The sequence below is a fragment of the Pagrus major genome, chromosome 1, assembly GCF_040436345.1.
Source record: "Pagrus major chromosome 1, Pma_NU_1.0".
NCBI lineage: Eukaryota > Metazoa > Chordata > Actinopteri > Spariformes > Sparidae > Pagrus > Pagrus major.
The window spans coordinates 22947592-22973876 of NC_133215.1; the positions used below are offsets into that span (position 1 = coordinate 22947592).

The 26285-nt window shown below is 41.1% G+C and overlaps 2 protein-coding genes and 1 non-coding gene across 4 annotated transcripts in view; 1 reads left to right on the forward strand and 2 right to left on the reverse strand.

The window, feature by feature from the left end:
- The window catches only part of LOC140999749 (nucleosome-remodeling factor subunit BPTF-like), a 44039-nt gene extending 29436 nt beyond the window's left edge, over positions 1-14603 (reverse strand). Inside the window, exons 1-11 of one of the 2 annotated variants that reach the window (XM_073470274.1) lie at positions 13841-14603; positions 10382-11204; positions 7392-7443; positions 6986-7154; positions 4513-4770; positions 3613-3822; positions 2276-2461; positions 1898-2073; positions 1301-1480; positions 958-1139; positions 628-759 (exon numbers count right to left, since the gene is read on the reverse strand). In XM_073470274.1, the coding sequence (XP_073326375.1) occupies positions 628-759; positions 958-1139; positions 1301-1480; positions 1898-2073; positions 2276-2461; positions 3613-3822; positions 4513-4770; positions 6986-7154; positions 7392-7443; positions 10382-11204; positions 13841-14414 (2942 nt within the window). In that variant the 5' untranslated portion in view covers positions 14415-14603. The remainder of the gene's footprint in view (positions 1-627; positions 760-957; positions 1140-1300; positions 1481-1897; positions 2074-2275; positions 2462-3612; positions 3823-4512; positions 4771-6985; positions 7155-7391; positions 7444-10381; positions 11205-13840) is intronic. The other variant, XM_073470282.1, reaches the window with a different exon arrangement.
- Positions 14604-15828: 1225 nt separating this feature from the next.
- trnas-aga (transfer RNA serine (anticodon AGA)) lies at positions 15829-15910 on the forward strand. Its single transcript has one exon. It is a non-coding gene; the product is annotated as a tRNA-Ser (tRNA).
- Positions 15911-16751: 841 nt separating this feature from the next.
- LOC140999774 (nucleolar protein 11-like) lies at positions 16752-25542 on the reverse strand. Its single transcript, XM_073470306.1, has 18 exons — positions 25361-25542; positions 24640-24753; positions 23366-23422; positions 22311-22459; positions 22134-22191; positions 21749-21890; positions 21145-21351; positions 20716-20792; positions 20146-20269; positions 19868-19959; positions 19595-19660; positions 19317-19501; positions 18938-19063; positions 18426-18680; positions 18232-18310; positions 17995-18087; positions 17565-17672; positions 16752-17420 (listed from the first exon to the last, which is right to left on the reverse strand). Exons 1-18 carry the CDS (start codon positions 25505-25507, stop codon positions 17307-17309), a joined length of 2193 nt encoding a protein of 730 aa, XP_073326407.1. The 5' UTR covers positions 25508-25542; the 3' UTR covers positions 16752-17306.
- Between the last annotated feature and the right edge of the window lie 743 nt (positions 25543-26285).

Genomic DNA, 26285 nt, shown 5'->3' on the forward strand with positions numbered 1-26285 from the left:
TGGGTTTTTTGGCTAGTGTGCTGCAGAGAAAACAGTGATTGGTTTCTTTTAAAAACCCTGCAGTATGAGATGAATTCATTATAACCATTCAACAACTCAGCAATTTTAGTTTATTGAATAATATTTTTTTATTCTTATTAGGTTTAAATGAACAATTGGAATGTTTCTTGCGTGATGTAAAAGTATGATAAAAGCCTGATTAAAGATGAGAAGATGACAGCTGCTCTTGAAACAGTTCCATGAAACATCCTCTCTCTCACAAGCACACACACACACACTTGTCAATGCTATAGATACATAAACACACATTCAGGTCCTATCCTTGTAGAATCTCGAACAATCACGTCTTTAAAAGGGGCGTTGTGGTGTTGAAGCAGTAGTACAGGCAGAGGTGGGTGGTGCTGGTAGTGCTGCAGTCTAAATATTATGCCTCACAGCGAGGGTGGGCCCTTTGATCTGATCTGGTTATGATCGCGTCTGCCTGCTAAACTGACCACACATCCCTGTGTACATGCACTGAATGCTTGATCGAGTTTTTAACTTTTGTGAAGTATTTGAATGTTTTGCATTCAAACTGAATTTTTGTTATTTTGTTTATGTATGTTTAAGAAATCATATCATGCATACCTGGTGTGGCCCAGTGAGTCCTTCCAGACAGGCAGCAGAGCCACCGGTTTGATGGCACACTCCAGGATGGCCAGAGCCAGCGCAAACTCTCTGGCCTTACTGCACATCTGAACTGCTTTGATCCAGTTGGTCCTACAAAACAAGCAAAGAAACATGAAACACTTTTAAATGTCCCTCTTCACTCTGGACGCTTCACTTTTGGGCTACATGTAGTTTTAAGTTTACAGTCTGGTCATGGTCAAGTCTGAGCTTTCTTTCTTTTCTACACAAGCTGATTTAATTGTAATACATCATTGCCATACCACATGTCTCACTGACTCTGAGGTGTACCTGTGTGAGGCCCAGTTAGGGTGCATGAACGGTGCAGGGACATTGTTCTCCAGCTGGATAATGGTGAGTCTCAGTGTGGAGATGGTCAGAACCTTAGAGCCATGAATAGACCCATTCCACTTAAACTCTCCTGCTGGTGTCATGCAGAACTTGTGGGAGAGATGCCGCCTCTTGTCGTGGTCCTAATGAAAAGACAAATTACGCTGGTTTTAGTCAGTTTTCATTGTCAACTCCTTATCATCTCTGACTTTTATGTATTTATAATGATGGGAGAAACCCTTGCAAACACAATAGAATATTTATGAATATTCAAATGGTAAAAACAAGCCGTCATGCTCCTTGCCTCTCTGTGCTGGTGCTTGTTGAGGGCCACAGTGTTGGAGCTGTACTGGTTATGATAGACACGGTACTTCCCCTCCTGGCCAAGCCTGAAGTATTGGCAGAGTGTCCCCTTCATCACCACGTCCTTGCTGTTGCGTGTGCTGACACGGGTGACGTCACCTTGTGCATTTACTACTAGTACCTGTAGAGGTAGGGTAAAATATGTAAAATATTAGATATGAGTCATTTAGATTTATTAAAAGACCGTCTTATGACAACGAAGTTTATAATCCAATCTATAACATGATAAATAACCAGCTGCTCTGAGTAAAATAAGCATCATTACAGACACTGACACTGCAGTCTTGAAATGAGCTCGGGTTATCTCGCTCTTGCTCATCACCCTAAAAGTCCCACTACTAAATTATGTGTTACTGGGCAACAAGCTAGCACAAAATAACGCTGAGTAGCCTCAAGATTGTCCCTTTAATCTCCAAGCTTAATTTCCACCCCAAGTACCTAAAACTTTTTGTCCGAGAAACTACTTTTTTAAGGAACTAAACGGTTCTTTGGGTTCCTAAACTTAATGTAGACATGACACATTCACTTTTCTTCTCACCTCCTTGCCCTCTTTGAAGCCCTTGTTGGCTTCGTGGACAGCAGCAGCCACCTGCTGGTTCTTCAGCTGGCTAAGCTTGCTGTCTGGGTTCCTCAGCCGGGTCACCATGCGAGTCGCTGCAGACTTCTTACTACTGAGACCTGCCGTCTCACCATTGGCTGAGTCTTTAATGTCTCCTGGAAACCCAGCACCAGGTTCAGTCAAAGACAGAAGAAATCAAGTCATACACAGTAAGTTGTAAACTCAATCTGAGCATGATGATGTGCAACGAACATTAACAGTGGCACCCTCTTGACAGTGGTTACAAAAGTAATAGTGGTAATATGCTCATACTGCTTTTCTCACATAAATAAATCTATTACTATTGTTTTGTCAGACCTGTGTCATCAAAGCTGGCCAGGGATGACTGGGAGGACTTGTCAAGCAGGTCTGGAGGTTCAGGACCTCTGGGAGGGACCCCAGCTCCCATACTGCTGTTACTGTTCTCCTCGCTGATCTGGGAGGGCTGGCTCAGGCTGGGGACGCCATCTCCACTGATGGAGATAGAATCTGATGATGGGGTTTCTGCAACACAGACAGAAAATCGCAAGTATTGAACATTTCATAAACAAATTTGTTTCAGTTGTGTTGCTTTTTGTTGTCATCAGCCATTATCTGAGGCATCTTTCATGGTTCATTTAGGTGTTCCAGAGAAGTACAGGTGTTAGCGAGGACTAGAATTACTGAGCGGGAAAAAAAACAAGACAAATTGTAGCATCAAAGCTGTCAACAATGACCAATCAATATCAGCACACGTAGAAGGCCAATCATCATGAAGGCAGAAACTTTCTTGTGATAGTTCTCATATAGTTAAGGCTGTGGCTCCCTCTACTGATAATTCATGTGTAATGCATGCACAAAATAACTAGTTTGAATGGAGGGATGGGTCACTTGAAAGCAATGGGTGACCAGTCCAGGCAAAGCAAGGTTCCAACAAGGCATGTGCGCACACTATAACACTGATCACAACGATGAACAGTGAAGCTCTGTGATTATTAAGGATGAATATGTGCAGATCATCACTGAACTATTTTCACCAAAGGTGGTGCCTAAACAGGAAGCCGTCAAAGCAGAGGTTCCAATTACAAGCAAGCAGCAGAAGAAAAACATCTGATAACAATTCTTGCACCAGGCAAAGTGAACGCTGTCCCCAGTTGACTAAGGCTCAGTTGCAGTCATGCTGATTGCAGTGACAAGGCTGTCTGATTGCAAATCAATCGATGCAACAGCTGGAAGTATTCCCTGGCTGAAGAAACGAAAATTGGAATAACGAACACAAAAGCCAGCAGATGGAGTGAGAGCCACATGCAAAGAAGTTGGCTGGGAAATGGTCAGGTGAAACTATAAGGCATTGGTTGTATATGGCCCAGCAACCAAGCCATTGGTGATGTTAGGGGTATGAGATTCATCATACAGTCCTGTGAAGATGCAGGCTGCAGCTAGGGCTGGGTTTAAAAGAAAAAAAAAAAAAAAATCAAATCGATCTTCATTCGAATGATCCGATATCAATACATACAATACTTTCAATATATGTCTTTCCTGTAAGGGTTTACAGGAAAGGCATAAAAATTGATTTGCTAAATCAGTGATGTTACCCAGCTCTAACTGTGGCCGTAAAGCATATCCCCTAAAAGCGCTTAATGAGGTCAACTTCACCCTGAGACGTCCTTGTATACCTTTGGTGTTGCCAGAGACCTCCATATGGGAACATCCCTCTATCACAGCCTGTACGGTGGAGGCCGGGGGCCATGGGGCCTCAGTGGCCAGGCTATAGCTCACAGCGGCAGGGAGGGTTTGCGTTGGAGCGGAGGTTGCTGGAAGTATAGGTCCGTCTGAGATGCTACTGCCACTACTGCCTTCTCGGCCAGTGGGTGGAACTTCGACAACTACAGATGGACAGCAGCAGTGTTGTAAATATGTGGCTTTTAGTTTATAATGCATTAATAACTTGAAGACGATGCAGAGGCAGTGATGGGCTGACAAATATGGTCCGATCATAAAATCATCATTAATTGAAAAATAAAAAATGTAGACATTATTGGCAAAACTACATATATTACCTTTAAAAATGTATTGCAGTTTTCTTTTTTTTTTAAATCAGGCTTGTATGAGACCACATTTAGACATTTATATTTATTATGCTCTCAAGAGTAATTAGATGCCACTTACCAAAGACATTAGCGTTTTGTTCTCCTGCCCATGCAATAAATGTCTTATTATTGTGTATAAGGGCCTCTTTGTTGCACTGGATAATATATTCAGCAAGACACCAACATTAATTAACATATGTGCTTTGTGAGTGCCAAACTTGAGTCTTGAAAAAGAGCACAGCATTTCTAATTGGTCTAAGAGCCAAACAACAGAGGAATTGATTCTTAAATCAATAACTAATTACACCATTGTGATGATGTCCTTTTTTCCAGGCTCAAAAACAGAATAGAGAGGAGGCACTGAGTCTGAGAGAAACTGTTTTTCAGGTCAGACCTCACAATGCTTTTATGCTACCATTATTACTACTTTGGGACACAGATTTTGCTGTGCTTTCTTAATACTTAAAATATAAACATCATGATCACCTCCTGTTTTGACGCCATCCTTTTTCTCTCCTGTGACTTCTTCTTTTGTCTCCTCTTCCTCCTTTGTAAGAGCTTTGACCCTGCCATCCTGCTGCCCATCATCCTTCAACTTGGCCTCCTCGGCTTCCTTCTCCACCTCCACCTCCTGCTCCTTCTTCTCCTTTTCCAGCCGCGCTTTCTGGGCCTCCTCGGCCACACGTCTTTTCACCTCCTCCAGCTCCTCCTCCTTCTTAGCCCGCAACCGCTCCAGGATGTCCTCTGGATGAGAGAGGAAGATAAAGGACGAAAGTTGTGAAACAAAAGATATAAGAGGCTGAGCCAATTAATCGTGATCAAAAACACAAAAACAGGGGAAAGCCGACAAATAACTCCTCTAAAATGTCAAAGTATTGTGTGTCTAAGAGGGGAAAGTTTCAGATGATACTGAGAACACACTTTATAAAGCTTAATGGAAAGGTGTTATTTAACAGTGCTCAATAAATCACAAAATGCACATTAAAAGCTAGAAGAGCATCAGACAAAAGTTCAATGCAAGATAAGATGTCAAGTGTTGGGTGTGTAATAACGATAACTTTGGTTCAGCTCTTAAAGATATAACCAAAACACTGAAAGAAGAGACAAAAAGGGTGTGTTTTGGAGGCCATGTTATGATACGCCTGAACTTTAAACCGCAAACTAAGAGAAGACACAGAATAACCTTCCAGAGGACCTCCTTCCTTAGACTTCACAAATGATGCCAGATTGTTTACAGGATTTACATTACATGATTTGCATCCCCTAATCCTAACCTGTGTAAATCTCCACAATAAAGTTAGGTTCTAGTGCATGAAACCAGGAAAAGGAAGGAGAAAAGGGGGCTCTCTAAAAACCCTTAACTTCTGATAAAACACACCGTTGTGAATTTAATAGAAGGGAAGAGGAACAAACGAAAATGCTAACTGACTTCTGTGTATCATTGAAGCAGACAATATTGTGTGAGTCTGTGTGGTACTACAGCTTTAGTGGAAGATTCTGTGGTAAAGTCGTTTTTATTCAATACTCATTGTTTGTGTATGTTATGCCCAATTAGGAACTCTTGCATCAAGCAGAAACACGATTACTGTATGCAAATGTTTAGGCTTCTCTTATATTGACACTCAAATCAGAAAAAAACAGCATGTTTGTTAAATTCTTCTATGTTTTGTTTCTCATCTTTGATTCACTAACAATGCATTTCATTGCAAATGAAGAGGCAGGGCTGACACATTCACTATATCCTAACTGGGTACAACACTTGTACAACTTAAATAACACTGGATGAAGGAAGGTTTACACTTGTGACCAAGTTGGATGAAAAATCCCACATTTTATCTGTGAACGTGATAAAGACACTGAATATAAAAACTAAGCTTAAGCATAACAGTAATTTTAAATGCCTCTCTCTTTCTACACAATGTCACTTTTGTTAGTTCACATTAGAGCCTGACCAATATATCGGTAGCCAGTATTATTGGGCGATATCATCAGGATCTCTGCATATGTTGTCCCTTATGAGTTGATATGAAAACATTTGGGCACTTGCCCAAAAAATGAAGTAGTCGTTGGGCTCTAGTTCACATGATATCATTTTAAATGTTTCTGGACTTTAATGTAATATCATGGATTAGTTGTGAAAACAGCTGCCAAATATACTAACAGGAACCATGAGGAGCTGCACTTTCTGGGCATTAAGTGTTTTTTTCAAGCACTTATCTGCTGGGCACTTTACAGACCAATTAATCACTTGTGTATCTCTGGTTTTAAGTGTCAGTCACACATATTTTTTACATGTTTGAGATGTTACTGAGCTAGCTGGTGTGGTATAGTGCCATTTCGAAAATGTTTGACAAAGACTGTATTTATTCTTTCAAGTTGTGTATATTTTTATATGCTTGGGTTATCTACTCCCTGGGGTAAAAAACAAAAAAGGTTGAAGTCTTTTATAAGCAAGAATCAACTTATTCAATTCAACTTATTATTATTTATCTTTGCATAACAGTTGCTCTCCAAAGTTGAAATGTTAGAAACTTCCACTGCACGTCAGACTGAATGTCCTTAACATGATGTGCTCACAGGTAAGTGATTTTTAAACCAATAAATCAAACAAAAAACATAGGCATGAATTTGGTGGACACCCTACAGACAGAAACGACAGGATGAGGGACTGAAGGGAAGTGCTGGATACTAGCCAAAGTGGGACCAGAGTAAGGTTACATAATGGCTGGGTTGATTCCTATGTCCCAACCATCTATGACTGGGTGGCATTCATGAGTATTTGAGAGAAAGCAGGCAGAGAGAGATAGAAAGAGAAAGGGAAGAAAAAATGACTTTGGGCTTAAAGAGATCTTTTTTCCCCTGTTAGCCGTGATTAAATTTGACAACAGGAAGCTTCTCAGAATCGCTGAAAATTTTATTATTATTTTATTAATGAGAGAAAGAATAAGGAGCTCTTTACCATTAGCGACAGTGAGGTAACACTTGTTGCTGCCACGGGCCTTGTTGGTTAAGTCCTCGGTGATGTCCATATGCGCGTGCACCTCGTCCCTTATCTCTTCAAGCGCTGCATACAGGTCGGCCTCCCAGTACTCCTTATCCAAACAATCTATGAGCTCAGCTAGCTGGACCTGGAAAGTTAAAGGAGTTCAATAAGTGCAAGACAAGATTAACTCAGTGATATGACAGTCGTGCTGCCAAAAAACAGGGAATGTTTGGATGTATTTTGTTCATTAAAAAGACAGACTAGGGTTGTGACCTTTACTTTAATAAGTAAGAAATTAAAATGAGTCTTTTAAATCATATAATTCTATTGTGTGAAGAGCATACATGACCCCAGTAAGAGAAAATGATGAGTCGAAATTTACCTTGGTGCTATAGTACCAGATGGCTTTGTCCTCCTGTTCACCATCCTCCTCACTGTAGGGGAGACATGAGAGAGGAGACATGAGGGAAAAAAAGAAGACAAAACAGTGAGGGATAGGACAAACAGGAGAAAAAATACGAAAAAAAAATGAAGCTCCACACATGCTTGCTTTCTATATGTTGTGCAGCTTTGAATAACATTTGTTCACATTTTGTCTAGTCAGTAGATACAGACTGCAGATCAACCACTTGTCCAAGTTTAAGAGGCAGCAGTTTATCTGTCATTTCTGTAATTCGTTTTTTATGTGTGTTAAATTCACAGGACCAGCTTCAGTCACACAGGTCTCTTGGTAAAAATGTCCCAATAAAATTGGATCCCTTAATACCTGCTGTATTTGACGGTCTTTAAAAGGTGTAAACAAAAGGCAAAGCATAAATAAAACAAACTAGACTAGCACTCAGTAGAGTGCATACCTCCGGCAAAGCCCAACAGTCTCCTTTAATTCAATCAAGCCTAATCCAATATCAAATTTAAAATTGAACATATTTATATCCGCTAGATCCTGATTTTTATTTGGATCCACATCAAATTGTACACACACATAGCTACCAGCCACCTCAATATGCCTTATTGTTAAAACCAGATCCATGCATTATTCCCTAAGAAATTAATGATAATGTGAAAAACGCCCAATTTCCCAATATTAAAGAAAGTGAGAAAAAAAATTCCTGAACCCGTGTCTTTATCTGGATCTGCACCAACAGTTAATTAATGGGGTCTATTCTGGGTCGACACCAATCCTCCATCCAAGTTCAGAGGAAATCAGTTCAGTAGTTTTTGTGTAATCCTGCTGACAAACCAACCAGCCAACAGATGGTCATGAATGAAAACATAACCTCGCTGGTGGAGGTGATGAAGCACTTCGAATAGTTTATATTCAAAATAATAATGTCGAGTTTAAAGATTAAAATCAATGGCATGAAATTAAAACAGCTGTAAGTGATATTTTTTTTTAAATATATTCCAGCAGAAATCACTGTATAGAGTATTTGGTCAGTAACTCACGTCACTATACTAAATGACTGAAACCCTAAGAAATTCAATAATTCATGAAAATATCCGCCCTCCCCTTTTGCCATGAACATGTGTGTACCTGTAGGGTTCAGCTGGAGCTGTACTGACTGCAGGAAGCCTTAACTTGTGCAAAGCCCAGCACAATAACAAACATCAACAAGGACACTTGAGTTTGTCTAGTAGCAGCTAAAGAGAATATCTAAGAGTTTTCTGCCCAGCATGGTCCTTGCCGAGGGACTGTGAAGCCTGAGGCCATGTAACAGTGGTGTCTATTCAGCATCCTTTACTTGAGGCACATGTGCGTGCACACACACACCAGCACCCTACTTCTGTGCACATCATTCATTGCACGTACATCCAGTCACACAAACTTTCCTCTGTGCACACTACTTGTATGCACAAACACACACAGCCTCTGAAGTGAAGATCAGTAATGCAGCACCTGCTGGGGGCCAATTTGGAGAGCAGGACGAAGCAGAAAGGAAGAGAGGGAGTGAAATGCAGCCACGACAAAATTTGGGCCACCAACCTTATTAAATCTTATATTGTTCAAGTGATCCATGCTCCTTTATGGTTTATGTAGCAGGCCTTCTGCTGCTGCTGACCCAGCATACAAACCATCTGTGACTGCTCAATACCAAGATAATTTGCTAACGTATGGGACCAATACTGCTGATGGTCAGATTATGTTAAATTCTATGGACAGACACTGTTATTTTTGGTTTATTAAAACAGCAGGTCTAACCACCGTGCAGGTCTGTACTCATATGAAATATCCTAAGCTTGTGGTATGCTCAACTTTAAACCTAAGAGCTCATAACTTTTTGTCACTGGCAGTGACAAAATGTACTGTTCTTCACACATTCATGCAGCTACATCATGGTTCGATACACTGCATGTAGAAGTTGTTTGCTCAACTTCAGGCTTCAGTCTTCCAATAGTGTATAATGTATTCTACAAATCTGTTTCATTAAACAAGTTTGTGGTGTGCATGTTTGACTGAAGTACTCGCTTTTGCTTGTAAAACTGACACAGCTCATTTGCTGTCAATTTGAATGGGCCACCGCAGGTCATTCAGCCTGCCTTTATGACCCCCTCTGCCGACCAGAGTGAACCTCTGGGTTGACGTAGCCAGGCTTTTAGCACCAGACATCTCTTTGGGGATGGAAATTTAATTTAATGTAATTTACACAACAATAAGGTGGTTAAGCTATAATATTTATGAAGTTTCTATGATGCTGTGGGATAAACCTGTGACAACGATCGCACATGAAAAGAGGGGGTCAAATACAGGTTGCTTGTGCTCCGTGTGGGTCTCCTACATTAAAGAGGTATTATTAATGCCTTGGATTAGCAAAGAGGGTAGAGCAGGTATAAAGCCAGCCACGCAAAGAGCTTCACAGACATCCTTCTAACATAATGAAATTTGTGCAAATATATGTACTGGTAGTGAAGTGTTATTATGTAATGATACTATTTTGGCAAGGACACTTGAAAAAGTAATTTAAATTTGAGAGACCATAATGGTGAATAAAGACCACATCAAAATGTTTCACACAGTCAGTCCTAACCAAGTGTTAAAGTAATATTTGTAATATGTAAGAATTATTAATTTTTATTTTTTTAAATGGCATACTGGGGCGCCCCAGTAGCTCAGTTGGTAGAGCATGTGCCCAATGTACAGACACGCTCGCTGCAGCGGCCCTGAAATCGAAACCAACCTGTGGCCCTTTTATGTATGTCATCCCTTCTCTCTCTCATCCAGTTTCCTGTCATCTACCCAAGCTGTCTAATTAATTCATTTAAAAAAGGCATATTATCAATGTGCGAGACTGCAACATGACCAAGTCCCCGACATGTCTACTGTTGACATCTGTGCAATAATCTTGGCACATAATTGAAACATAGTGAACTTACACGACAATACGGCGATCGAGGAACCAGTATTTTCGGCTGTGTCGGTCATAGCCGACTGGCAGTTGTCGAATAAATGGTCTGCTTCTCTGCACTTCTGGGATGCAATCCGCCACACCGGGTACCTTGTGTGCCACACACACCTCGCACTGCCACTCATCCTCCGGCACTTCCTGCAACGGTGGCTTCACACACTCCAAATGGTAAACAGCTGAACATGTCTCGCAGCACAGCAGGTCACCAAGGCGATGGCATACCCTGCAGTGGTCGTCGTAGGCCACTACCCCTTCAGACATTAGCTCCTCTCTGGCAATGTTGGTTGCCAGGAACTGGTCCACCAAAAACTGGAGAACTTTGACTTTGCTCTCCAATGGTTCATACGGGTAATCCTCACTCTCCTGGAAAGGCAGAATGTGCCGGTACTCCGGGTCGCTCTCACAGTACGCCCGCAACACCTCTGGCCAGGTCATACCATCCACAAAATACAGAGTGGAGTTGACCGAGTCCTTCACGTCAGCTGGACCAAATGTGGTGTTGGAAGTGTCTTCCTCTCTGAGGATAGCTTTGAGCAGGGAGATGTGTGTCTCTGCCAACAGTGTGCACTGCTCCTGGCTGGCAAGTGCTGCACAGAAATCCTCAAAGCGGAACGGCGAGAGCCGCAGAACTGAGCCAAAGTTGCGGAGAACTTCGTAGACAGCAGACACATTAAGGAGCTGTGAGGTAGGGACCAAGAGGTCATCAGAAGACTTGGGAAGCTCAAGGGCAGGAATGTCTTTAGCCTCAAGGATAGGAGACTGCGGTCGCATTGCCCGACTCTTTCTCCGGCCTGCGTGAAAAGAAAAGAGCCAGGAGTTAGAAGAAAGTTGGCATATAGAACAGAAAAAGAAAATAAATAACAAATGTGTATATAAACCCCTGCAGACACTGTGTATAACTCTTTGGAATTAGTACAAGTTTACAGGCAATAACATTCAGGTATTTGAAGAGACCATTGTTGCTTTGAGCCACCACAAAATGTTCAAATGTGGCAACTCTGCGTGTCCCTGTATACAATGGACTGAGCTATATACCTTATGTTTACCATGAGGCAATGCAACCTAATGCCTGAACTTATCATCCTTGATGCCTCATTGGACTCTCGGATTTTGCACTAGTACAGTGTTTGGAGTAATGATGGTACTTGGGGATCTCCCAAGCTCCAAATTCTGTCTGTATTAAAAAAAAAAAAAAAAAAAAGATACTATAACAACATACCAATGGAATTTATAGGACTCAACACCCTGTCTAAATACTTCATAGGACTTGTGAAATGTCTAATTTGAGGCAATGACAAATGAGTGCTAATGGCAATGGGGTTATTTATAAGTAGTGCAACACTGGAGAAGTTCAAGGCAGACAAGCACATTCTTCTCCCAAGACAATAAGCTAAATGCTAATTGCACCCACTAGATTTATAAGCCTGTAATTCATGCAGATGGTACAGCATATGTACTGTACCTGTATATGACCTCTGGATTATCTGTCTGTGCACATTATCAATTTCTGAACCCAGTAATGTGGAATAATCCTGCATTTGTGGATGATCTAAATGCGTCAGTCCAGGTCATTCAACGTGGCTTCATGACACTGCTCCTGACCAATATTAAATACGTAACTGCTTGAAGAAATACTTCTAAAGTCACTGTAGGATTAATATACTGTTGCAACACAATATATATGAAATCACTATATCCTTACAGCGGATTGGTGTGTGTTTCCAGTCTTCTCTTGTGCTCTTCATAATTTCAAAGATGCTATAACATGATTGCACTGTGGGTTGCATTACCTTTTATGTATCTGTATTGTATCTTCAGTGTAAACACTGCAGTAACTGCCAATAAACTGTTAAGCAAATATATTTGTATTTGTTCTGACTCTGGTATAATTCTGTGGTTTAGCATCAATGTGTAAACAGAGAAACAGCGATGGGACTACAGCAGCAGAACTGGCTGCTTCACAAATGATGACAGTCAGGGATTAGGGGTTGACTGCTGCAGGTTCATTATTCAGCATCAAACACAGGGATTTTGTGAAAAAGTGGTATGTGTGCCGGTGTGCAATGTGTTTGGAAACAGCATGGGTATGTGTGCCAGTGTAGGTGACAGCCAAAGCACAGTTATGTCTGGCCATCAGCATAGGTCTTATAAAAGATCCCTCACACTTGGCTGCACAATGCTGCCATGTTCACATGTCTTCAAAAAAGGGAGGCAGCCTTGCCGCTGGAAGTTAAAAGGTAAGTGAGTAATCCCTGAAAACACTTACATTGCATCTAAGCCTGACAAGAATGCAGTGAGGTGACATAGGGCGAACAAATAAAGAAATTCAACCTACACATAAATTTTTCTCTCTGAAGAACATTTCTGTTTTGAAGCAAAATGTATTCCCGCAACAAAAGACGAAGGTCTGATGTCATGGTCACAACAAAAGACTTAGCTTTTCTGTAGAAGAGATATTTAAATGCACAAAATACCCAAGTCTGGATCACCTTTACATCTATCTTTCTAATTCCATCTCGATTCATTAGTTCCAGCGGCTGGCACAATGCTTTCAGTGCATACTTTAAATAACAGATGTATGAATTGATTATTTGGCAGACACAACTTCATTTACATGACTGTCCACAAGTATGGACGTGATGGCTCTAATTTGCTCACCTGATAAACATAGGAGTGGTTACTATGGTAACGGTGCACCACGTAATATTGTAATGAGTTGATGTTTGCAACAAGTGAAAAAAGGAGCGCCTCTCTTCAAAACAAAGACCTGTCAAACTCATTTAGCAACATTATGCAACTAAAATACGGCTTCCGAAATAGAGTTGGATAAGGTTCACAGGTCTAATGATTGTGCGTAAAAATAATGCAGTTATTATCTATTTGCAGTGTAACATTTTCATTTCAGGTAGTTCAGCTTTGGAAAAAGTTGAATTGTTAATAAGAGATAAATGGTCAACAATGTTTATAAAATACGTGTTTTGATGAAGCGCAGTTAAAAGTGTAGAAACAGCAGTTTCTGTGTTATTACATACGTAGAAATGCTGAATGAATGAAACAAATGAAAAGTTGTTAACGTAATCTCCATACATCCTGTTTCAGTGAGTATGAAAACGCGTTAAATACAGCACGCATGAAAAAATCCGGTAAAAAAAGAAAAAAAAGAAAGGCACTAATACATTCTTCATCATTAAATGTCAACAAAAAATGTGCTGATCCGACAAAAGTCAAAAACATGAGAGCCGGTTGAAGCGTGGAGTAGATCTGCAAACCAGCCGCGAGCTGAGCACACGATAAACAAAGGCCTGTTTCTGAGTGCAAGCTCCATTTTGAACAATGCGGCTTGGTTTCTGTACTGAGCTAAAAATAAAATGCACACTTTAAGTAATGCAAACCTGCTTTAAGTGCGTGCACTTGCAAACGATCGTACCTGGGGTGCTACCGAGCGTGCTGTGGCTCCTAAAACTACTCTCGGTACAGTAGCTGGCATCATCATCATCTGGTAGTTCCTCCAGATAGTCAGAGTCGTTTCCTAGGGCCTCCTCTTCTTCAAGATCCGACGAAGGGTTGTCGTTCAGGAGTTCATCTTCGTCTGACCTGTAGCTTAAATTATCATCCTCCTCGTCGCTGTTGTCGTCGTAGACCACCTTGGTCTGAGGCCGCCTCACTCCGCCTCTACTGCCGCGGCCGCCTCTCGACCCCCTGCCTCTCCCTCTGGTTCCTCTGCCCCGCGATCCCGCGGCCGTCGCCGTGGTAGAGCCTCCAACTTTCCTGCGGCCCCGGGACGAATGAAAGTTCTCTCGGCCGGAGATTTCTGTATCCACCTCCGCAGAGCCAGTGCCGCAGGCGCCGCCGCTTCCTCCCCGTCCCCGACCCCGTGCTCTGCCTCTTCCCCGTCCACGCATCCCTCTGCTCCTGCCGCCCCGAGAGCCGCGGACTGGCCCGGGTGAACCTTCCCGCATCACTGCTGCTTGTTTGGGCGGCCTTCCTCTTCTCCCCCTCATTGTGGGAGAGAGTATTTGCTGTTCCGCTTCAATCTCGGTGCTTGAATAAACCACGCACACCGGAGAAAAGCGGGGGACAAAAAAACCAACAGGTTTGGTGACAGTTCTCGACGAGTCCCCACCAAGCCCCGGTCTCAATTTCAGGGCGGAAAGCTCAAACTGAATGGCCGGTGTCCCGCTTTGGGTCGCCTGCAGACGCCATTTTTCTTCTCAGCTCTCCCTCCGTTGAAAACACAGCAGGCCCCAGAGTTGCGTTAAGCTAACCATGGATACCAGTGGACGTACCGGAAGTGAAGCGCTTTTCCCTTCAAAGTAAAAGCAAAAGCCAAACTACATAATGAGTAGAATGATTTAATAATTGTGTACATAACATTACACACGTATCTAATCCGATTACATAGATTTTTCATATCTCATCATGGTTGTTTGTGTAATAAAAAAATATTTTTAAACGTTTTCGTTCTTACGATTTAAGGACAACACATCCGGAAGTGCGGTTTTAATCCTCTAACTTGACAGTAGGGGCCTAAGTGGATGCGAGGTCACGTGACTCACTATTCCACAATAGACGCAATTGCCGTGCTAGTTCATAAAATTAGTTATCCGTGCAAACGCTTTCCGCCAATAGTTCTTTATTCGAGTTGGCTGGTTCTGGTATATGGTTTTAATCACAGGTGAGTCGAGTATATTCAGTAAAACACCATCATTCATTTTCGGCTCTGTCGCCATCATCGTCACAGCAAAGCGAGGCGAGAAGATCAGCATACGTCCGTCACTGAGCTCCCAATACATGAACCTATAGAAGTCGGCATAAAAGTTAGCAGCACGCATATTTTCAGGGTGTAGATGACATGCATTTGGAAACAGCAGTATTGTGTATCTTAAGCAAATATATTTTCTATAACTTTAAGATTACTTTTTGTTTATTACCTAGGAACCTGGCTCCATTTAAGTAATCTCAACCTGTTCATTTACCTGAAATACTGTAGAACAAGAGCGATGCTGAGCTCCTGCAAAATAAACGCTACTATAAACTGCAGTGCAACAATGCAGCGCGCAATATTTAACCGAAGAGTAGGGGTGCAATCCTGCGGGGGTCCGCGACATCCTCCACTCTTTCCTTTACTATGAGCGACTCTCTGAGCTGCACTTGATGGATTAGCTGAGCTAACAGTTCATTTCTGAAAATCGTCTTCGCCTTTGTTTGCTTTCCTTCTTTAGCTAGCTACTTTAAAAAGAGAAAAGACACAGCTCTATCTTCTGTTTACCTGGCATAGCTAGCCAGCCGAAAGATAGCAGGGGAACTTTTATTGTAACTGATATTATCAAAGGATAATTACATAAAACTGTATATACATGCAATATTAAGTATGATTATGTTTATTTTGCCACTATATGAAGATATATGTTATCAGTTGTCGTGGCCGAGTGGTTAAGGCGATGGACTAGAAATCCATTGGGGTCTCCCCGCGCAGGTTCGAATCCTGCCGACAACGTCGTTTTTGTTTTGTGTTGGTGTCTCAATACCATGGTTGCATTATGGAGGGAAAAACCAAAACCTTACCAACACGACCTGTCAAGAGCACACTAAGCTAAATCAAGGATTTCACGACAGCAACACCAGTTTGCTACTGTATTTGGTTTGATTGGCCAGCTTAACAGTTCCTAACCAACTCCAAACGGAGTCCTACCAATTCCTTGCTAAATGCTTGCAATGTTAAAAAAAACAAAAGTTTTTCATTAAAATAACTTAGTATGTGTTCTTAAGTAATAGCTGTAACAAAGTAACCCATTCTCTGGATTATGTTGCGTTAAATTTGCTATTATAGTTAGCATATATCTGCAGGCCTTCTTGTAGACTCATTTTTCCTCGCACCTTTTCATCATAATGTCCCTCAAGTATGTCAAGTCTTCTTACAGCAGGTCAACAGCACCAGTGATTGTTTCCAGTTAGCAAATCAGGCAGCATCAATACATTTCTGCAATTAATATTTACTCTGAATTATTTGCCTAAGAAAAGTCTGTCACCAATTTATTTTGTTTTTGTTCTGCCATTGCCTGATGTTACTGTTTTTTAACTCTGTTCCTTATACATTGAACTGTTATGGCTGATTGTCTGTACATTATACTAAAATAAAAAAATATATAATCAGGCCACAGGTGTGTTCCCATACAGCAAGTGAGGAGTCGAGCCATAGCTACTGTTAACATCACCTCACCAGCTCAAACGTCCTTTATACAGGGACCAAATAATAATAATTACAATATTAATACAAAGCACTGTCACCTTTCATTATCCACAATATCAGTGTGCAGAAAAAAACCATGACACATGGATTAAAAGTTTACTCTTGATATATATTTGTATTCAAAATAAAAGGTCTTCCTGTGGGAAAACCCAGTACAAAGTGACAGCTGATAGATTCACAAATATTCAGTTGTATTAGCACACATACAAGGAAACAGCCAGTCACTCACAATTAAATGTTCAATGGCAGAGTCCCATTAGAAATGTTACAAACCTTTGCCATACTGTCGTATGAGGTGGCTTCTGCATGCATTTTACAAACCTAATATTAACCAGTTTGGCATATAAGCAGAATGCTGATTTATCATGCAAACTACATTACCTGACTGGTCAACATCAGCTTCAACAAGTTTAAAACATGGTTGAAAGGCATCTGCAAGTTATTCAATGCCAAAATTACATCAAGAATTATTTTCATATACAGTAAAACATCTTGAATTCTGATGGCTGGTACTGTGCCAAAAAACACTTAATATTATACCATTTGGTTGACAAGTAAACAACCCTTGAAACCACCACTGGTGAAAAGTTGGAGGAGAAAATATGTTCAATGTTTTATTAAAAGTATACAAATTGGACACATTCTAAAACAGCTCAATGATTTCAATGGAGTATTGTCCGACATCCTTCTTTCCCTTCATCTTATTGAGCTCTTGGAGGCTGCCCTCGATCTTTCCAAGCTCAGAAACCAGTCTCACCTGAGGACACAAGAGGGCATCTTTAACATCTTTCTCAGATCACTTTTCACATGTGACAACTTCTCCAATAAAACAGCAGTAAATTTGACATGTTTTGTGCTTTTTTAAACCAGAAAAATTCACATTCAATAAAGTGTTTGTTACCTGAGACTTGACAAAGCTGTGAAGGTTCAGTAGTAAGCCTTTGGCCTCAGGAGTCATCACTAGCACTGTGAAATGGGCATCCAATACCATGCATACCCAATCCATGATCTACAGTCATATGCAAAAGAAAACAGAGTAAGTAATGTCCGAACTTATGTTACATATTAGAAGTATATCTTTTTTTAAAGTTGGAAAAACTGTCTCCATCTTTTTATGCTGACTGTGTGCACTGTGGCTACACTTAAATCAGACTGCACACAGTTCAGGTTAAAATGCGAGTACACCATTTCTGAATTTGACAATCTGCCAGCACAATCCTTTTTTCTGCCTCCAGACTTGTCACTTAAGTGTCTTGGTGTGACAGACAGTTTCTGCACGGATATGTCAAGTGTGCCCATCCTAATTATCTAGTGAAGACACCGATTCAGACCTGTGTCAGACTTGGTGATCTCAATCCGTGCATCTGTGGGGAAGCATCTTGGGAATACTTGAGGTAAAGGAACTGCAGGTACTGGAGGAATAGCTGAGTGGACGAGAAAGAAAAGTGATGAGTAAACACAGTTTTTAAAGCATCTGTAGTTGGTGTTTTAAAAAAAAAAAAAAAGCTGCAACAGGTATGGTATTAACTGTTTTGGAACATGAATGTGTGTTAATGAATGTTACTCACAACAACGTGCTGGGAGGAGAGATCTTTTAGGTGTGGGACAAGGAAAGTGTCACTGTACGCCGTCAACAGGACCTCATTTCTGTGCAACTTGAATTAAGGTACTATATTCCTATGTATGTTCAGACTCAAATCATTACACACCAAAAAGTTTGCAATTTATGTTCTGTCTGAGTGACTGTGCACTGGAAGGATACAGTAGAACAGCCTTGTGTAATCCTACAGGACAGATCTGTTCTGGTGGAGTTGCGCTCTTCTCCTTGTCCTCTTGTCCGGTCTTAATAACGACTCTACCTCCACCTACTAGGGCATCTGAGCAGTCCTGGTCAGTGGGGGTGGAGCTGAAACCGTTCTGCAAGCCAACCGGGGCACGCTCCCTTGCAATTAAGGTTTCCATGAAGGAGACACTGTCAGGCTCCAGGCTCAATTTCTCTGCTTCAATGTCTGGCATACTGCAAGAGGAAGGCAGAACAACAGTTATTTTGTCATTTTATGTTGAACAGAATCAGGCTAATAATCACCTGGATTATACTGTATTCATATTATTTTATCAGATAAGTTCCATCAAACTAAAAAATGTAAATCAACCGTTTGAAGTCACTACGTGCAGACTGTATTACTTTGGTGCCTCCCAGTGGAGGTATCAAAAGTAGCAGACATTAACTCATGCCCACATTAGGAGCATGCACTTCAAAACCGCTAGTTTTACCTGATAAAGGCCTTCAGGCAAGCGCAGGTGACAGCTTCTGGGATGTCAGGGAAGAACTGCAAGCAGAGCTGACACAGAAAGAAGTCCCTCCTCTCCAGGGCCAGAAGCACAAGGTCAGGACACACACTGTTGAGGGTCATATGAAGGTAAATGGTCAAATTTGACAGAAACAACACTTGACTGAATTACTCTGGCAGTATTTAGGAAGACTTCATTCCCAGGAAAATTCCTGCATGATTATTTAAACCAACTCAATTACAACATTTATTTTCAAATGATTTTTGACTGAAGACTGAATGATAGCTTTGAGAGTCAAAATTTCAGTGAATTTTCCATTACAAAATAAGTCATCCTGCTTTCATGGCCATGCCTTACTGACCTGTGGCAGAGGGACTGGGTGTGCACTAGCTGTGCCAGGGTGCTCGGGGTGTAGAAGGCCGGATCAGCCAGGCTCCGGGACACAAGCGTTGATGCTAGCTGCCCCACCAAAGGCTGCAGGTCCTGGATGTCTGCCCTGGAGAGGAGCCCCTCTACCTCTCTCTGGACCTCTTCAACTGGTGCCGTCTGCACGAAGAAATTAAAATATTTTGTAATTATAAAATTACATTTCTGTTCAGATTGATTCAGTATTTTGTCAGAGAGAAATCAAAATTTTACCTTAATGAACTCCAGAACTTGGTCAACTGTTAAACCAGCTGCTGATTGGGTCTTACGGTTTGTTCTCTGTGTGGAAAGAGAGAAGAATCAAACCATAAATGATAACATCGACAGAAATATTAGTGAACCATTGCTCATCATTCAAACTCACACACAGAATGTAACACACAACAGCAACTGGTGCTCCTATGGCTCAAGTGTGGGAGCTTTATTATTCAGTAATATGCACCATCTCCTCTTCCCATCTATACAAGCTCCCTTATTTTGCCTTACCGTCTTCCTGGTCTCGACTGCTCTGGAGGGCTGAGCTTTATCTCCATGCAGAATGTTATTCCAAGATGGTACACAAGCTGGTGCTTTGAATTCTGCAACAGTCAGAAAAACACATTGTATTGAGTGAACATGCACAATTGCAATATACAAAGTGCAGCATCATTAAGAACAGCCACATGACCGAATATGCATGAATTGGTTTGTTATAGCAATATTGGCTGTATTAATGCATGTAGTTATTGCAAAAGTAGCAGTATTACATATTTGATTTAGCTCACCTTCAGTCTTGGCCTGCTTTAGTTTTCCCAGGGCAGAGGCCAGGGAGGATTTGGGGCACTCATATGGAATAACAGAGAGGGTTTTCCCATGTGGAATGAATAACTTGTTGGAGTAAGTCCATAGCTAAATCAGAGAAAAAAAGGAAAATGAATACAAACAGGAACTTACAGTACAAGTTAACTTAATTAAACAGCAATAACATAAACAACACAACTGGTGTATTTATGTGTCAATTTCAAGATTGTAAACTGCCATAAAGTTGTGAGGAGGGACAGCGAGCCCCGTCACAGTGGAGAGCAGACACAATGCTGTACCAAAGTCATACAGTCCTCCATCAGCACCCAGCAGCTGGAAGGACAGGGAACCTTGGCCTGCAGTAATAACAACAATGAGGGAAGCCCGAGTGGGAGTACTTCCAACCTCAACAGTACACACCGGTTACTGCCCTATATCAGCTCTACAGCGCTGCCACTAACATGGCTAAAAATCATTAACAGTATATTGTTTTATTCACTGATCGTCAAACACTGGCAGGTTATTTTCCATGTAATACACCAGAGCATTCCTACCTGTCCATAGATTTTACCCGCCATTTCTTTTCCTGCCTGAAGCGTCTGGAAATTGGTATTCCAGATGCAGAGGAAGTCTGAAAAGAGCCATTCAAGAACCACGCACACTTACATCAGATACTGCAGTCACATAGCTTCAAGTCATCATTCTAATGCATTTACTCTGCATACTCTTTTGTATGAATTTAATGTGTGTAAAAAGCTAATAAAACAGACAGCAAGGTAAGCAAACTTAGAACACTTTTTAGACACAGCTCTGGTATTGTGCAGGCCGACTGAAAACATTGCAGTGTATCCCAGATTGACTTCATTAAGCTCTGTCATGGATCATCATGGTCATTTTAGTGGGGTAAAAAAAAAACCAATCAGATATCTGAGCAGAGCATTTGTGGTCTTCAGTTAAAAGGAGTGTAATTAAACTGCGTTCACCTTTACCAGCTCCAGCAGAGGGGTGTGGAACCCCCACAACAGCTACATGGGCTTCATCTAGGACCTGGGCCGATGCTGCCTCCAGCAGGCCCTCGCCGACAGGAAGACCCAGCAGCAGACTTCGAGGCAACGCAAGAGCATGGGCCCCCTCGTCAGCCCCCAGGCCCCGTACAGAGACAACGCTCTGGTACACATGACCATTAGGGTCTGGTTGGCAGGACAATGAAGGTAAAAAGTATTACTGAGGAAGTAGATTGGAGGGAACTAATGACAGCCAACTTACTTAACTTCTATGTAATATATTGTGTTTTTGCATCATAAAGTTGACCTAAGTCTGTTTTTGATACCAAGTGTAGAATGCATTATGTAATCAAAAGATATTCCACCCTACTGAAATCAATGGATCAGTGTTGGCTACTTATCTAAGTGGACACTGACACTGAATGACAGGGCTTGGGGCTCTCATTCAAGGCAACAGGCTTTAAATGTATTGTCCTTCTTTCTAAACCATTTACCCTTTAAAAACCACCCAGAGCAAAACTAGCTTTGTGCTGTTTAACAGTGACTGATATTAAATATATTTACGCAGGAAACTCAAGCTTACAGAGGTAAAGCAGGCAGATGTGTTTATCCCTGTAGGAGGCAGAGAAGCTGAGCGGGGAAAGACCGGGCTCCTCTCTCTCAAGCCGGTACCTCTGTAGGGTGTTGGGATTCAGTCTGTGCAGGTAGAGGAAATTGTCCCCTTTCTGTGGGAAGACATTAACAGCTGTTCACAGCAAACAGTCCTTTACAAATACAAGTCACAAAGAGTTGATGCACGTGTCCACAGACAAAACGAGTACAGACAAAATAAATGAGTCATAAGGCACAGGCACATAATTATGAACTAAAATGAATAGTCTTTACAGCTTAGTAGTGAATGCTTAATAATAAATTATTGACGTGAATTGTGTTTTTTCTCAAAAGCCAAACAATTAAAATGATGTTACCTGTTCAGTTGTGAAGATGACAAACTGCTGTGACTCTGCAACTATGTTAGTGCTCCACCTAACAACAAACAGAAGCATCATCAACACGCTACAAGAGACAACAGGTCAGACTGCAGAACAGCACGGCGCTATATTTGAAATATCACTGTCTGGGTTGTCAAAGATAGTGATGCTGACCTAATGGCCTCTTCTTGAGCAAGGACTTCCTCTATAGGCTGCTGGGGAGCAGACAAGAGGGAGTCCAGGAGTCTCACAGCTCCTCTCTGGAACAAGACCACAGGCTCCCCTCCAGGCAAACAGTGAACCCTCCAGATATCTGATGACACCTGGAAAGAATAGATTAATAAGAAGCAGGCATGAGAATGCTTTTTAATCAGTGAGGGCACTTTTAATAATATCTTAACTTGGCTATTATATATGCTATGGAGAATTCTTGGATTAAGGGACTTTCTAAAAGGAAGTAAGTACTGTATTAGGAGGACATTGTTGATTTGGTTTATATAACTAGTTACCATGTTGGAAAGCTGGATTGGTAAAGGTGGACATATTCTAAATAAAGAGACCACAGCCAAATGAGCATGAGGCAATTGCAACAAATATAAAACAGCTGCACAAACATTTTCTGACTAACAGTATTGAGAATAAAAAAAACTCAATGTGACATTTTAGAAGCGTAAACTCACCCTATTCATAGGAACAGGATTTAAGGATTACACCGACCTCCATGTGACCATAAATCACCTCATCAGATTATGATTGGACTGGACAAAATATTCATGGAGTTAATATAGTATGTAAAGTAATCACATACAATAAGTGCTCCATGCTTAAGATTTCAGCTGTGGAAATGAAAATTCCATTTTCATTTTAGTTCAGTTTCATTAATCCAGTCATTCAGATGAGGTACAATGGACATGTTCAAATAGAGCTCACACAGAGTGCTTTTCAATGTGAATAAAACCTCATCCAGCATGCTTGGTGGAATGCCATGAATGCCTATAAGGCTAGATTATCCAAAAGTGTACTGTTATCTCAAATCGATTCATCACGTCTCATCCCTCTCCAAGATATCAGGCTTTTCACTTTGCCTTGAAATGTGGCTGTTTGGAACAGGTGCAAACACTGTTGTCTTAAAGACATGATCAGACTATACATCAAACAAACTATTTTAAGCACAGCCTGGCCTTAAAGGCAAATAGAGACGAGAGCTGAATAGCCATGTTCACACTCACAGTTGCTTTGAAGGCCTTATCGAGGAGTATGTCTTCATCCTTCCAAATTCTGATCACCTTAAAAACAAAACACAAACAGACATTATTTTGTGTATTTCTAGGCATTTAAAGTGACATCTAGTGTTTGAATTAGGGCTGCATGATATGGTAAAAGAAAAAAATCCTATTGCGATTATTTTGAAAGATATTGTGACTGCGATATGATTCACGATTTGTAGGAATCATCCTTCATCATCATTTTTGCACCACAGTTTTCTTTTTCACTGAATTAATTAATTAATTGAAATTATGATGATGTGACATTTGTTGGAGTCTGTAACAAACATGTTTTCTTATGTCTGGAGAACAGGATTTGTAGACCTAGTACTTTCTTCATCACTATAATATGTAAATATAATGCTGTTTTGTCACACAATATACTTTTAAAAAATGCAGCTTCTTGTGAGTTGGGCACTATAGCCTATTGCAGTTCTGATCATATTTCGATTAATTTAAAATGTGCAATATGTAAGAAAATTAGTTTAAAACACTCAAAAATTAACTAAAATTATCAACAGAATATGAAGAAATAACAGTGTTGACATTGTGCCAAAGACATCCATGTAAGCCTATTGTGTCGAGGAGACATCTACATAATGCTAACCAGCTAGACCCAGGTCTGAAAAGCTCCTTGTCCCAGCATTTAAAACCTCCTGTGCAAAAGGTGTAAACACCAACACTCCCCTGGCAGTCCAGCTAGCTGCACGGCTAAATGAGCTAACAGACTAATGGCAGCTAAAGGCATGGATGTATAAACAGAATACACTTAGCAGTGGTCGGCAGTTACACTGAATTCTCTTGAATTCAAGGTGGCCAACTCTTACGTATGCCCCCTTTAATGACAAATTAAATAACAGACAGGTTTACTTTTTATGGGTCACACAAATTAGTGAGGTCAATACTTCAAATTAGGTTAAATTGTGTAGTAAATAAGATAATATTAAGTAACCAGGCCAATTGAACTTTGTCTAATATAAACCAATTCGATGGGAGAATGAAGTCAACATCTCAGTCGTTGCTTTTTCAGTGAACTTTGTGCTTAAACTGTACGGAAAAGGAAAAGGTTTAGCCCGAGTAGGAACTGACTGGTTCATTTTTGCAATATCAATCTGACAGTGAGTCAGTGCAGCTCCACAAAGACTTTGCTGCAGCCTAAGCAAGCACCACAATCCTTCTCATTAAGGCTCATGTGCTTATCTTCACCATGCCCCAACAAGAATGACTAAAAAGTCTACCTTGCTGTCTGAGACCGCCACATATTCTTTGGTCTGAGAGTTGTAGACCGCCGGGCAGGTCAGGGTCTGTCCTTGTTTCACTGTCCAGCTGCTCAGCGGCTTCTGGTCTGAAACCTGTCAGAACCACAGCAACACAAAAGAAAGGACAAGTTAATGACGTGAGGAAGGTTTTACCTATCATTACACAAAATAGTTTCCCTCACATAGCTAGATCTACAATGTAAATGTACTGTTGACTGCTTTATCATGCCATAGTCTAACTCCCATCATGCTAGCTGGAAACAAGGCAGTGAGACCAGTACTGAAAGTTCACAGTTAGTGAGGAGGAGATGCTTGGTGCATTATTTAGCGATGTATGGAGATGTATAATAAATACAACTAGCTAAATATGCACGCTGACTTTAGCAAAGCCATTATTAGTTAGCTAAATGTGTGTGTCTAGCAGGTGATATAGCGACCGTTAGCTAACGTTTGCTTGTTGTTGTACACTGGCTTGATGTTTAATTAACTACTCCAACCCTTTTCACGCCTACTAAGAAAGAAATCAAGGCACTATTCAGTTAGCTGTTAGCTGAGGTGTACGTCTTCTCTTGACTGTTCTGGTGGTTTCTGTCGCGAAGAACATCCGAGGATGCCAACACGAGTTGCGCACACACACAGGTCGCACTGATCAGCTGGCCCCGGTTAGCAGAGCCTCCTCAAAACAATCTTTAAACGTTACCTTGTACAACGTGACAGATCTGGTTGTGTCGGTGACCACGACATGGTCGCTGTCTCTCTCCGCTTCGATCCCCTGAATGCCTGAATTAGTCAGAGTTTGACCTGGAACAAGTCCGCACAACGTGTATCCCTCATACAGCGCGGCCATGCTGGACGAGAAGAAAGTGGAGCTCGTCGAATCTCGCGAGAAAAGACGAATGTTTGTCAGCGGCCACCGGAACCACGAGACTGCTCTCTGCTACACCCTGGCTACAAGTATCATAATCATCATGAACCAAACTGTTGTTCAAAGTGAAATATTCTCTTATCGTGTATCTCAATGAAATGCACTTCAGCATTCAAGAAAATTAAAATATTTTAGATGTGTGCATCATTTACATATATGTAAACATATGCCTGACATATATGGATCTTTTGGAAACCTTTAAATGTCCACAAAAAAGTACAATAAAGTAGTGTTTAAGCAATTTTTAACTGAACAGTATAAAAGATAACACTTTTTTATCAGCTAATAACTCAGGCAACCTTGCCAAATCTCAATAAATCTTTTTTAAATTGCAGATTTTGTCCCCATCACTTTTTAAAAGCATAATTTGTTTAAAATGTCCTATTGGGCATTGGTCTGAACAATACATACCTGCTCACAAAATCCATTTACAAAGGCTGCCCTTAAGTTATTAAGATTTCAAAGCATCACTACTGTACATATTCCCTTTATGAAGGCCATAATCACATTCGTTTTGAGTGTCATAGGAGTTGATTGGTGGCCACATTGATAGGCTATATAATAATGCAAAACAAGACATAACAATTTTAAGTTTGAAAAAAGCCGACCCATGTTCACCACCACATGGCTGACCCACCACAGACCTCTTTATATGTTGCTAAGGTCAATGTAGAGGAGGGTTTGTTTCCTATGACAAAGC